Source organism: Diplotaxodon limnothrissa, linkage group LG13 (assembly GCF_057381915.1).
Source record: "Diplotaxodon limnothrissa isolate DT_005_m linkage group LG13, D_limnothrissa_male_GT1.1, whole genome shotgun sequence".
Lineage (NCBI taxonomy): Eukaryota > Metazoa > Chordata > Actinopteri > Cichliformes > Cichlidae > Diplotaxodon > Diplotaxodon limnothrissa.
Genome location: NC_140608.1, coordinates 7,669,011 through 7,683,419, shown reverse-complemented (window position 1 = coordinate 7,683,419; position 14,409 = coordinate 7,669,011). Strand labels below are relative to the sequence as shown.

The window sequence follows — 14,409 nt, the reverse complement described above, 5'->3', positions numbered from 1 at the left end:
ATAAGAGCTGGACTGAAAAGCAGCACATCCAGAGAAAATCTAAGAAAGACCTTAAAAACAAACAGGAGAACTGTTGTTAATAAAAATGTCAAGAAAGTCTGGCTCCTGGAAGCAAGATATGAAAAAATGAAGGCAGGCTCAAGACTTCTGCACAGTACTGCATGTCAGTTTAGATTGCACATACTTTTTGGGGGGAACAGTGACTTTCATTATCTCTGCTTCTGGCAACAAAAATTATGCAAGCCAAGCTTACCAGCTGTGCCACCAACTGTACAGATATTTGAAAGCTGTTGATGTTCTCCTCTAACATTGAAACACAGAGTGAAAGACTTCCACTAAATGCTCCTACCTAACTAACATTCAAGTAATACAGACACTGGTGACCTGTTGATTGGACCTTTCTCCTGTGTTTGCGCTGATGTGTTCACGCTGTGGGATCTTGCGGCTACTGGCTCCAGTCCTGGATGAATTCTGTATCTCCAACACTGAAGGACTTGGGGTGCAGAACTCACGGAAACAACGCTTGAAGTTCTCATCCAGGTAGCCATAAAGGATGGGGTTCAGACTACTGCAGGAGACAAAAAACAGGATCAAAGCTTATAACAAGCACAAAAATCAGCCTAAAGCTAAATTCAACTTTACTATATAATGTGGTTTCCTGATAACATTCTCCTATTATCCCGTCCTGCACCATTTTCCTTTTAAATGAATAATTCTAAAAACAATTATCCAGAATTTTGACGAAAAACAAAATGTGCATATTTTTCTCTGCTAGGCACCTGTTTGTGTAGCCGAGAGCGATGCAGAAATGCCAGGTGATAGTCTGGAAAGTGGAGTTGGGGATGGTGATCAGAGCTGAGATGATGACAAAGATGTGGATAGGAGTCCAGCAGACAATGAAGACGGCAACCACTACGAGGACCATGCGGGTGATTCGACGCAGATTCCTGTCTTTCTCCTGTGTGTGAAAAAGTTAGGCAGATTAGTGATGGGTATAAGACTGGTGAAAAGATGAAAAAGAAAAAAACTGGAGATGGCAGGGAAAGATAAATAATAACGAAAGAATGACAGAGCAGAGAGGCTAGTGTGTGAAAAGGATGGAGATTGGAGAATGTAATCCTGAAAGGGAGGATGAGAGAGTAAGAGGAGAGAATTAAGAGCTATAGGCAGTAACAAATCCTGTGTACAAGAATGTTTACTCTTCCTTTTATTTCTGCTTTAGGATGTTTTCATTATGCAACAACTCAAATACTTAGTGAAAGGTTACTGTCGTGCATTCCAGTGTGGTGTTACCTCACCATTTATCTCCCCCCTTTGAATAAAAAAAGACAACTAGCTTTGAGGCATTTTGGTCATTAGACTCTTGTGTTGAAAAAATTGTGATTTGCCTTTGTATGTTTATGTTTTTCATTAAATCGTTATTCATTCAGAGAAAGCTGATGCTTTTTAAAGCATGGCAGCAGAATTTTCATTCTACCCATATTCATGCTAGTGAGCACTAAGAGGTTAATTAAAACTAAGCCGCAACCTCAGGCTTAAGTTGATTTTCCCTAATTACTTGGACTTGAGAGTGATGAGAGCACCATATTTGCAAGCATGCTCTGGGCAGGTTGCTATTGTGCCTCATTATTCTGAAAAATAAAATCAATTAGGTTTATACCCAAGGTTTAATAATTTTAGAAAATGCACAATTTGCATCTAATTAAATCCCCTTGACAAAATGCAAAAAAGAGAAAGAAATTATATATGCAATTTTGGGGCTTTTGAAAGAAAATGCATTTTTCCAACCTGGGAGCCCGACAGCATTCGCACGCTCTTTAGCCGCAGGATCATGAGGCCATAGCAGACAGTGATGATGAGGACGGGCATGATGAAGGCAAAGATGAACACACAGATCTTGAGCAGGGTGTCCCAGTACCAGGCGGGGTGGGGGAAATTCAGCTTGCAGTCTACTATGCCTGTGTCTGTGCAGGTTGAGAAGACACAGGATAGAGTCATCATAAACATTCATCATATGCATGTGTATGTATTTAACAAACTCTATTTTTGCTTACTGCCTATTTTTATTTATTTATTTTAAATCATCATTGAAAACTATTTTAAAAATTACTGATTAGAAAATGAACTGTGGAAATTACTTTCATAAGAGTCCAAATTTTCCATTCTTCACTTTATGAGAAGGGGTTGATTATAATCACTTTCAGTTGTAATATTTTATTATTGGACTCTAATGGTTAGATTGCAGTTCAAAATAATACCTATTATACTAAATAAACCCAGGCTGGGTCTTGGTGCAGCTCCACAGTTAATCAGCTGCCTAAAATATGGTATTTTACAACCCCCACCCCCCTCACATTAAGGTAGCTTTCTTCTAATTGGCTTTCTCTTGTAAACAGAAACGTTGAACAGAAGGTGTGCTCGCAGACAGAGCAGCATGCTCGAAACGACCATATAAAGAATCTCCACTTTCACTGACATCATACAGAGCCAAGAGCAGCCTGAGCTTTTGGGCTTGTAGGGCTTACGTATATAACCTGACCTCAGTATTTGAAACTTTGGGTATGTATACTATGAGCTCTATAGTCTCAGCATACACAAACATAAGATAGGATATAAACAGATCTATTTTAACTGCCTCTTTAAAATATGAAAATGCAGAAAAATAATTTTTCAGAGGGCAGTGTGACATCTTCAAATCGTGTTTTTTCTAAAATTAATTATGGAAAGCAAACACAACCAAAGAAGAAGCAATATCCCACATTAGAGAATCCTGTGGCTCATTTAGTGCTATATGTATGTGTGCGTGTGTGTGTGTACACAAAGACAGCAATGTCTTCCTGAAGCTGCTTGAGAAAAACCTTTTCACTGAAAACTGTTATGTCAAAGTAAAGCAATCACATCTTAAAGAACCTTGCCCCCACAGCTTTGCAGTAAATCTCCTTTTACTCTCTCTTCTTAAACAGATTGAAAGAATGCTTGAGTTTCATTTTTATTCAGTTACCGTCTTTACCACTGCATTTGCTCCTGTATTTGCTCCTGGATATGCTTCCTTTTTTCCTTGCAAGCAGCTTTTTGGCTGTGAAGACAGCTGTATTTGACAGCAGCCAGAACGAGTTATTTGTGCAGTTAAACAATAAATATTGTGATTTCTCTTCATTTACATGTGCTGGAGTGTGTAACTGCTTTTTCAATCAAAAATGAAGAGACTGAACTGAATGAGTTCATTATTGTTTTGTAGTTTTTGTGCCATTGTTAAAATGCTGTTTGTAAAAAGAAAAATTGCATAGGGTGTGTGTACATTTTCCCACACAACATTATTTAATATTTAATTCCAAATTTGGGTAACTCCTAACAATTTGACTAGTTTACTAAATGTATGATGAATTTTGTGGTGTAAAATACAGCGAAAGGGAAAAAAAAATGGCCACATATACTTGCAAGGGTTCATTTTGACTCCCCATTGAAAAACTATAGCTTTGGCTGGTAGCTTACTTACGAGGGATGACCACAGCGTTTTGGCTTTGGAAGATTTTTATGCTGGGTGCCTTTCCTGACACAACACTCAAGGGGTTTGTGTCTCCTCTCAGGATCAAGCCAGGGATAGTTTGTTAGGGAAATGTGTAAACCACTACAATACACTTATGGAAATTAATGAGGTAGCATACTTGACAATAACAGTACACTTGATTGCCTCGCGACACATGTTGTTTACACACTTTTTGATGTGAGGACTTCCGTATCATGAGCCAGAGTGAGCTAACAGGCAAACATGGGGGGCTGGAGTTAGATAAGCGGTGAATAATTATTAGACAGAAGAATGGGGTAGGGGTAGAGTATTGAGCAAAGGTAGAGTGAGACAAAGTAGATGTGTGCAGAAGTGGACAAGTTGATAGCTGTGCAGATCAGTGAAGGAACCTTAATTGAACTGAGCAAAGAATCCAGATTGTGGCAAACTGAGCTGAGCAAGTAACTAGAGAGAGCAAGGGAGCAGCGAATGTAAATTGGACAGGTTTCAGCAGAGCTGAGGAAGTGAAGGGCTGCAGATAGGATGGAGTTTGAAGGGATGAAGGCTGGCTGCAGGTGGAGTAGAAGTGGGTGGTGTGACAAACTTCCACTCTTCTACTTTTAGAATATGAAATTTGCTGCAAAGTGTTCCTTATTTTGTTGTCACTGTGGCCAACTGTGTGGTGAATTTTGGAATTTAGACAAAGGCTGGATCAGTACGCGCTGGCCAGCAATCTGTTCTTTATTTTGGCACACCCAACATCAATTTATTGTCGAAAATTCATTTTTAAATTTGTAATTTAATGTTCTTCTTCTAAAATAAGTGTTTGTTTGTTTTTTTTTGTTGTTGTTGTTTTTTTGTTTTTTGTTTGTTTGTTTTTTTTATTGGTGGATTCTAGAGTTTTTTTCCCCTTTTGCCAGTTCCAAACATGGATAAATGGGAGGTTTGTACCATCAACTTTGCTAAATCAAATATGCAGATTCATCTGCTGTGGCAACCGCCTGGGAAATAAGGGAGCAGCTGAAAGTAAAGCTAATGCAATAATCTAAGTAATTTGTAAAACTGAATCTCTACCGTTTATTTTGCCACATCTTATTTATAAACATGGATGAAAACAGACAACTTCTTCAAGAAATTGAATGACCTTCGCTATTTGCACGAGGGATCACAAAAACAGTTTTAGGGTCAAGGATGCTTTTAGCGGAGCTTTTTCATTTAACTTTAAAGTTGTCCAAAGCAGCACATCATCATACCTAAGGGGCAGAACAGGCTGATTGCAAATGAATCCAAAAATGACATAATTGTCTGCAGAGAGAACTAGCTGTTTCACTAGATGCTATCATTTCTTGGGCTAATGTTTTACTCACTGTCTATGCAGCAAAACTTTAATCATGAAGATTATTGTGATGAGGTCAGGCTGCTAAAACAATATGTAGTGTATTTACTTCCGTTACAATTTCCCCATTCATGCTAAAATTGAAGTGCTGCAAATCAGGATCAGCATTAGTGGTACATGTGTTCATACTTAAAGTGACAGTAGTGGAGGCCATGAACATGACAGGCAACCCAATCGCAGAGGAAAGAATCCAGTTGCAGACATTGACAATCTTGGCATTGCGTGGCGTCCTGAAGTCCAGTGCTTTGACGGGGTGGCACACAGCGACGTAGCGGTCGATGCTCATGGTGGTGAGTGTGAAGATAGAGGTGAACATGTTGTAGTAGTCGATGGACATCACCATCTTGCACAAGACGTCCCCAAAAGGCCAGGTCCCCATTAGGTAGTTAACACTCTGGAACGGTAGTGTGCTCGTCACCAAGGCGTCAGCCAGAGCAAGGTTGAAGATGTAGATGTTGGTGGCTGTCTTCATTTTGGTGTATCTGCACAGAAGACACATACTGGATATGTAAAAGGTCACACATGTTGCATTATTATGGGGGTTTTTTTGTATTTATTTGATCCCTCTTTAGCTGTTCTGAGTGTCTTTATAGGTTTCTTGTCTTTTTATTTGCAGTAGAGAACATGACCAAGAAGCTCTGATCCACTACTGAGGTTTGACTCTGCAGCACAAACTGGTAACAGTCACTTCAAACAGTGGCTCTAAACCATTAGCTCGGTGACCCTTTGGGCTCAGCAGCTCTGTTCAGTAATTACAACTTGACATTTTAAACACATACTGAGAATTTTTCTCATTTTGTGAAATGAAAACAAAAACATATGTGAAATTCCCAAAACTGACAAAGGCCCTTTTTTTTTCAGTCTTTACTTAGAAAGAACACTACTTCAACTAGTGTAAGAATAAAGAAAGAAAGCATCAGAAGGATACACATAAATAAAATGCAAAATTTACAGATGGAATCACACAGGCGTGACCATTTGACCATTTGCTAAATATATGTGACGCAAGAATACTGTATGATCTAGGCAAAGTATCTTGAAATGATTTCTGAATAATTCAGGCCTCTTCTGTGAGCTACTAGCCCATTTTGTGATAGAAAACTTTCAGCTCCATTTATTGAAAAGATTACAAGATATTACAGAATACAAATTAACCATAAAATGTAATCCAAAAATATTTAAAGAAATGTATAATTAAAAAATTCCAGTTTCTTACAGGCAGATAGGAAAAATCGTTTCTTGTATGTTCCATATTATATTCATAGAGTGTAGAAATAATGATAACAGAGGGCCGTTAATAAGGACTCGGTAGAAAGGTCAAGTGAACAATATTGACTAAAAAGACATTGCTGAAATAAACCTTTCCCGTAGGCAGCAGTAGCTTTTCACTGATCTGAATGAAGAGTGATCAAAGCATTTCAAGGATGGTCCTTGTAATAGTATTTCAGAAAAATGTCCCTTCAGCCAGTATAGTGGAAAATGGAGCAGAGAGGGGTAGTTCAAAGAGAATGGAAAATGGTGGAGTGTTTATAGAAAACAGAAGAAAGCGTGGATCCGTTTCCACAGAATGAAGAGGCCTGAAAACAAGTGACTGAAATGGCTCCACTGTTTACAGCTCTTGTCAGCAAAGACATATTCTGTGTTTATCGCTTCCTATCGTTGCGATGAGCCGAGGTTAAGGCTGGATCCCATCAAAAAGATCTAAAATCACATATCTAAACTCAGCACGCAAGACCCAAATGAATTATTAAAAACCCTGTTATATTAGTCATCCATGGTAAAATTATAACGAAATTATATAAAATTCATGGGTGAAAATACTGTGAAAAATTCAGCTCCAACCTGCAACTTCAGACCATGTTTAAGGCTTTAAAGAGTGAAGCCTGGCATATTTAATCACGCTGCTTTAGTCTCTCATAATGTTAAACGTTAGAGGGTTCCCTGGTGATGTCGCTATGCCTGCGAGGTATTACAGAGTTCAATAGAGTGGTATTAGACAGTAAAGAGGTAATTGACTCAAATAATGACGCTATAATGAAGCTGTCTAGGAGTTAGATTTTCCCTGTGAAATACACTTTAGTTCTTGTCACTCCTCAATTTTACTATTCCAGCTTATTATTATTATCTTAATTTAGATAACAGATGATTCAGATGACGCCTAATGGTGGTTTAATCTATTTTTAATTGTTCATTATTATTCTTATTAGATAAACCAGCAGCATTACCGTAAAGGCTAGACACAGGGGGAAACAGCTTACCCGTTCATGCAATCTGTTTAACAAGAGAATAAAACTAGAGCTCAACTGATATTGGTGCTGTTTAAAAGAATAGTCTTGTTTTATTGTTACAACAAGATTGAGAATCTGCCCGACTCTTCTTATATCAGCTGGTGGTTTTTGCGCCCAGGGAAGCTGCATAGTTTCCTCTGGCGGACAAACTATGGAGCATAATGTTGGCTGAAGCTATACGTTGCTTCTCCCGCTAATATTGGCCAATATACCAGTCCCCTTGATGTATTGGTCAGGCTTTAAAGGTTACCTTGTTTAACCTAAATTATACCAAAACAAGTAAAAATGACAACAATAGTTATGAGTTAGATATGAGGCTTGTGTTTCTTAGGCTCAACAGATGCATTAGATGCACTGCCAGCTGTATCAGCCAGACATGAAGGAGAAATCAATCTTTCATGCCTAATTCTCTTGCCATAAAGGGAGCAAGCACATCTCTAAAAAATGTCTTAATATCCAAAGCACAAGAGGAATTGTGCTGTTCCGACACTATTCCATGTAAAGACTACTTAGACACATCCCTGCTGGGAGGTTATTAAATTAATAAATGAATACACAAAGTAACAATGATACATTGCACCCACCGGTCTTAGCTGTATTAAATCTCAACTGTCACATTAAGCCAAGGTAATTTGCATCGTTTTTGTTCTAGCACTGTCCTCAGTAATCCCAAATCCTCTTAACAACCAGAGATGACAGTTAGTTCATTAAATTCTGATTAACTGTAACTCAGACAGCTTAGTGTGTTTGTTATTTCAGACTTTATTTGCACTGGGACCGACGAGACACCTTGTGATGCAGTAAAAGCTGTCATAGTAGCTCGATAGAGCTCGAGGTAATGTCAGCATCCTTTTATTGAATTGGAGACTCCTCCAGCTAATAGCATTCTCTTCCTGAGCAACCTGACCGTTTGCCACAGTCACTTTGAAATTGACCAAAAATAGCCTCCACAAATCCTCACACATTTGAATTTTTACGTCCACTACTGGCAGAGCTACAGAGCACTTGGCTGCTCTGGAGTTTTACAGGCTAACCAAGTCTGATAGGACTCCATACCTTGATGGCTCCTATCACTGCTGGCTTCCACCATCTGGTTCAGTGATTACAGCCACAACAGGCGTCAACCACCGTGCAGACACAGCTCTTTACAGCTGGTCTGCAGATCTGATGATCAATTATCGATCTGTGCGCTAGGGCATTGGTCCCCAACCCCCAGACCACGGACCGGTCAATGAGTCATTCGGTACCAGGCCGCGAGAGTTGAGGCTCGGGTGTGAAATTTACGGTTTCCAGTGTTTTTATCATTATGTTTTATTGTTTTTATAGTTAACTTGGTTTCCCTGGGTCTTTTCCTGTGTGTTATGAATACATTTTCTCTTTTCTTGGTACCGGTAGGCCTACTGGTTTTATTTTGTTGTATTTATCTGCGACACCTTAAAGGCTGGTCTGTGAAAATATTGTCGAACATTTACCAGTCCGTGGCACAAAAAAAGGGACCACTATGCTAGGGTATCTCGTTGCTGCGCACCTATGAACATCTTTATGCTTGAACATGGTGTTTAGTATGGACAAACTGAGGTGACAGAAACCCACTGGGGTTCTGATCAGGCAGGGATTTCCTCCCAGTTGTACCCCTCTGGATCTCAGAGTAATTGCCCGTGTAAGTCAGAGTAAAACAATGGAGTCGTCACATGGGACACCCTCCATCACCCAGTCACTCCAAGAAGTTGGCACCGAAACAAACACCTTTTGTCCACCGGGGAAAACCCCAATATACAGCATTGAACTGTTGGGGATACCATGATACTCCCTCCAGCCTGTCACCTATCATCAAGGACAATTCTAGATTATAACAGAGTCTAGGGCCTCTCCAATAGACTGTGGGTGGTTAGAAAACATGGGTCCAGGCCTATGTTACCTCTTCAGGCTGCATCCAACAGGGTCACATGGGTGAAAGCCTCACCACTAAATGCTTTCTAAATTAAGCTCCCTCCCAAGGCCTGGCTCCAGGATGAGGGCTGGGTAACAGTATCCCCAGGAGGGTAGAGTGGTCCTCTGTTCATTTATTCTTCTTATGAGTTACCTGAATCATTCTTCATCTGGCCCCTCAACTAGGACCAGTTTGTCTATCAGTTTGAGAGATCCTAATAGGGGTAAAAGCCCCTGACAACAAAGCTCTGGGATCCATGGGATACACAAACCCCTCCACCATGATAAGATGCTCATTATGGAGGGCACAAATTAGATTGCAGAATATGTTTTCGTGAGTGAAATTGTGTTTACAGTTTGTAAAAAGGTTAAATGAAATCTGTAAATTATGTCTGTCAATAAAACTGCTTAAGGTTTTGCCATGTGTGATTGATTCAGTAAACTGGCACTGACATATATCACAGACTGAAAACTCAGTAAAGCTGAAGTATGTGGTCCCTTCTCACAGCAACAAAATAACAGATCTATAGTTTCTTCAGTGTCCAAAAAAAGCAGACAATTGATCTTATTTTAGTCAAACCTACATTTTTAGGTTTTTTAGTAGGTAGAGTGGTCACCCCATGATTGGAAGGTCGGGGGTTCGAATCCACTGAACAGCTACCCTGAGGTACCCCTGAGCAAGGTACTGTCCCTACTCACTGCTCCCCGGGCGCCTGCTTAGTGGCTGCCCACTGCTTCACTGAGTGAATGGGTCAAATGCAGAGAAAAACAAGTAATTTCCCCACGGGGATCAATAAAGTATACATTATTATTATTATTAATCCACCTGACCACAGTTCTTGTATAAGAAAGGGACAAAAATGATAGAGTACTCTACATCTTTTGAAGGGTCAAGACTTACCCATAACTTATTGGTAAGACAAGAATGTAACAGTAAAGTGTAATCTGTGTCCAGGCCGGCAACAGCTACCCAGTGGTCCAATAACAACACTAAATCTTTCCAAGCACCTGCAAAGGCAGTAAATTATTAACACAAAGCTAGAAGCAAAAGACCTGTGCAGCCAGAGTGCATGCTGATACACCCAAGGAGCCAGAGCTTGATGTTCAACAGGTAACAAACACAGAGATGAACGGGCTTGTGAGTTACATATCAATAAAAATGTTCTAGGTTTCTAGAGCAGACTTCAGCCTGTAAACTGCTCCTTTTTCTCTGGTTTTTGTCAACTTGTCAGATTTATTGTAATATTAAAATACTAAAAGAAAGCATGTATATTCTTATGACAAGGTTAGGGATTCACATTGACATGGGCAGATATAACTTAATGTTTGCATCTCAGACCATGCTCTTATAAGGGGTTGGAAGCAATATGTTATGCATCACTTTTGTTTGAAATTCCAAGACTTTTTTTTTTTTATTGTACTATCACTTAAGTTTGCGAAAAATCTCTGGTCGACTTTAGCTTTGTGCTTTAATTTTTCCTGCCCTAGGCATAGCATAATGTGGTCGCTGTAAGATCCTTCCATGGCAGTAGTGCCATGAAGTTATTTAGTATAAATCATACTGTCCATGATAAAACAAGAGGGAGCCAGAGAGAGACATCTGGGAGTTTATTACATCCCATTTCAGCCATGAAGAAAAGGTAATGTGTAGCTGGAGAGCACCAAATCATATTTAGACTTGTTCACATACAGCAATGACTGATTTACCCTACTTTAAGCTACTGCACACACAAGCAAAAGCAAAGGTACCACAAACAAAATTATTGTGATTATGTGTATTGAGCTTGTTACCTTTTGAAATGGTTGCTTCAAAGAAAAGAACCAGGGCTGCAACTACACGCAATCAGTCAATCTTCAAGTGACTTTGGTGCATCGAGACGGTGACAAAAGGGGAATGAGCCAGAGTCATTCTATCATTCTTATCAGTTCTGCATCAACTTGCAATTAAATGAGGTGATTACATATATTTGTTTGTGGTGATACAGTGATTCATTTGGTAAATTAGTGAAAATCACAAATCTGTTGCTACAGTGGGGCAAAAAAGTATTTAGTCAGCCACCGATTGTGCAAGTTCCCCCACCTAAAATGATGACAGAGGTCAGTAATTTGCACCAGAGGTACACTTCAACTGTGAGAGACAGAATGTGAAAAAAAAAATCCATGAATCCACATGGTAGGATTTGTAAAGAATTTATTCGTAAATCAGGGTGGAAAATAAGTATTTGGTCAATAACAAAAATACAACTCAATACTTTGTAACATAACCTTTGTTGGCAATAACAGAGGTCAAACGTTTATTATAGGTCTTTACCAGGTTTGCACACACAGTAGCTGGTATTTTGGCCCATTCCTCCATGCAGATCTTCTCGAGAGCAGTGATGTTTTGGGGCTGTCGCCGAGCAAAACGGACTTTCAACTCCCGCCACAGATTTTCTATGGGGTTGAGGTCTGGAGACTGGCTAGGCCACTCCAGGACTTTCAAATGCTTCTTACGGAGCCACTCCTTTGTTGCCCGGGCGGTGTGTTTTGGATCATTGTCATGTTGGAAGACCCAGCCTCGTTTCATCTTCAAAGTTCTCACTGATGGAAGGAGGTTTTGGCTCAAAATCTCACGATACATGGCCCCATTCATTCTGTCCTTAACACGGATCAGTCGTCCTGTCCCCTTGGCAGAAAAACAGCCCCATAGCATGATGTTTCCACCCCCATGCTTCACAGTAGGTATGGTGTTCTTGGGATGCAACTCAGTATTCTTCTTCCTCCAAACACGACGAGTTGAGTTTATACCAAAAAGTTCTACTTTGGTTTCATCTGACCACGTGACATTCTCCCAATCCTCTGCTGTATCATCCATGTGCTCTCTGGCAAACTTCAGACGGGCCTGGACATGCACTGGCTTCAGCAGCGGAACACGTCTGGCACTGCGGGATTTGATTCCCTGCCGTTGTAGTGTGTTACTGATGGTGACCTTTGTTACTTTGGTCCCAGCTCTCTGCAGGTCATTCACCAGATTCACTCTTCCCAGTCTGGTGCAGGTCTACAATACTTTTCCTGGTGTCCTTCGAAAGCTCTTTGGTCTTGGCCATGGCGGAGTTTGGAGTCTGACTGTTTGAGGCTGTGGACAGGTGTCTTTTATACAGATGATGAGTTCAAACAGGTGCCATTCATACAGGTAACGAGTGGGGGACAGAAAAGCTTCTTACAGAAGACGTTACAGGTCTGTGAGAGCCAGAGATTTTCCTTGTTTGAGGTGACCAAATACTTATTTTCCACCCTAATTTACGAATAAATTCTTTACAAATCCTACCATGTGAATTCATGGATTTTTTTTTCACATTCTGTCTCTCACAGTTGAAGTGTACCTCTGGTGCAAATTACTGACCTCTGTCATCATTTTAGTGGGGGAACTTGCACAATCGGTGGCTGACTAAATACTTTTTTGCCCCACTGTATCTGCAAATCTGCACGAGCATAAATAGAAATTCACATTAACGACTTACATTCAGAGTCTGACTAAAATTTTATAGATCTGAAGCAGATCAGCCCATTACTCAACCCCAATGGACAATAACAATTGTGTGGATTTTACTTCAATCCTCCCAAATTTTCATCCCGTTCTCACTCCCGAGCTGTAATATAATAATGATTTATCAACTCCCGCGGTGTTGCTGAGGAACGCAAAAGGTGACCTTCCACGTTCTTATGCTACGCACCGGGTTATGGATGAAATCCAGTAGAATGATGCTCCCGCGGTAATACAGCCATGTATTCCAGCCCTAACCCTAACCTTATCCCTAACCCTAACCAGCAATTTAATGATGTTAGATAGTGTTTTCCAAAGTGATTTAAGTAAAACAAACGTACATGTGTAGATTCATTCCAAACGGTTCCTTATGTTTCCTCATTTTTCCGATCTCGTGATCTAGGGACATGTTGGGTGCCTGGAAGCGTAATATATTGACGATTTGTCACCTAGCCTAAAATGTTATGCTTTGGGAATGAGAACGTTTCGCAGAACGTGTTCCAAGTTTTCTAATCTTTACCACTATCCTATCAAACTGTCAAGCTTCTCACCTTGAATGAGTGTAGGTCAAATTTGTTTTACCAAATACACAAATAAACATTCAGCTAAATGCTGCTTACATTACCTTGTGTAAAAATGAAAACACGCTGCACTTAGTCAAACGTAATCTTGAATACTGTTAGTCACGCTTACATTATAGTGGTTGTATATCAGAAGAAAATGAATTAATCTGCTGTTTCTGTCAGTTTTGCAACCCTTTTTATTAAATTGTCTCATTGCCCCGCAGTAGACTTGCAACCTGTCACAGGTGCGCCCAGCCGTTTGCCCTATGACAGCTAGGATAATGGCTCATGTCTCATTAGCAAGGTTATATTATCAAGTGGCATTACACTTCATTAAATACATATTTATTTGCAGTTGCAAGTTTATCAGTATTTACAGGCTGGGGGAGGTGTGATACTGAAAATACCAGCAGGTATAATCAAAAATGAAAACCCTTTAGGCTTTGTGCAATGCTTGAATGACTTTTGTGTTATAATAATTGGCAACACAGAGCTACAAATTGGGTATCTACGGAGAAAATTACACACTGTTACTTTCTAAAGTTTAGAATTCATTTTCATGCCAGCAGCAATTTTTTGATAAATATATTTCATAAAGAGGATGCAGATCTCCCACAGAGTTCTCATTTTGGAAGTAAAATTTGACAACTCGCATAAACAGAAGATTAGAACATCATCTTGTTGTATGCCAGTAAACAGACTGCAGATAATGGAATAAATAATCAGTCCGTTATTGACAGAAAGTGACATTAGAGTCACAGAGAGACAAGGCAGAAGTAATCATCGGAAAAGTAAAAACCTTTATTATGCTTCTGGTGTGAATAAACAGCACTCAAAAATAATAATAAAAAAAACCTAACAGAAACTGCTTCATCTAACTGTAAAAAAAAACATTTAAATGGAATTCTCCTGGACCACTAAACCCACGGACATCAGATAGAAAGATAGATGTACAGTAATGGGTCTTAAATCCATCCACAGCAGTTCTATCTGTGAAAAATGTATAATTCATAGCCTTCCATCAAGTCAATAGCTGTGGTTCCCTCCTACGGGGAAGAGACTCTGTCATTCTTGTTTCACATCCATCTTCACCTCTCCTTAAATGAGAAAAATAGATTGTGTAATGATAGCAGATTATCCCTGAAACAATTTTGACATAAATTACATTCTACAAACTCATCACACCTAATATAGTCAAAGCAAAG

At 39.7% G+C, this 14,409-nt stretch overlaps 1 protein-coding gene across 1 annotated transcript in view; it reads right to left on the bottom strand.

The window, feature by feature from the left end:
- Positions 1-360: 360 nt before the first annotated feature.
- Positions 361-14,409, bottom strand: part of oprm1 (opioid receptor, mu 1) — a 37,378-nt gene continuing 23,329 nt past the window's right edge. Inside the window, exons 2-5 of the mRNA XM_085369093.1 lie at positions 5,031-5,383; positions 1,789-1,964; positions 780-958; positions 361-568 (exon numbers count right to left, since the gene is read on the bottom strand). Of these exons, the coding sequence (XP_085225219.1) occupies positions 361-568; positions 780-958; positions 1,789-1,964; positions 5,031-5,383 (916 nt within the window). The remainder of the gene's footprint in view (positions 569-779; positions 959-1,788; positions 1,965-5,030; positions 5,384-14,409) is intronic.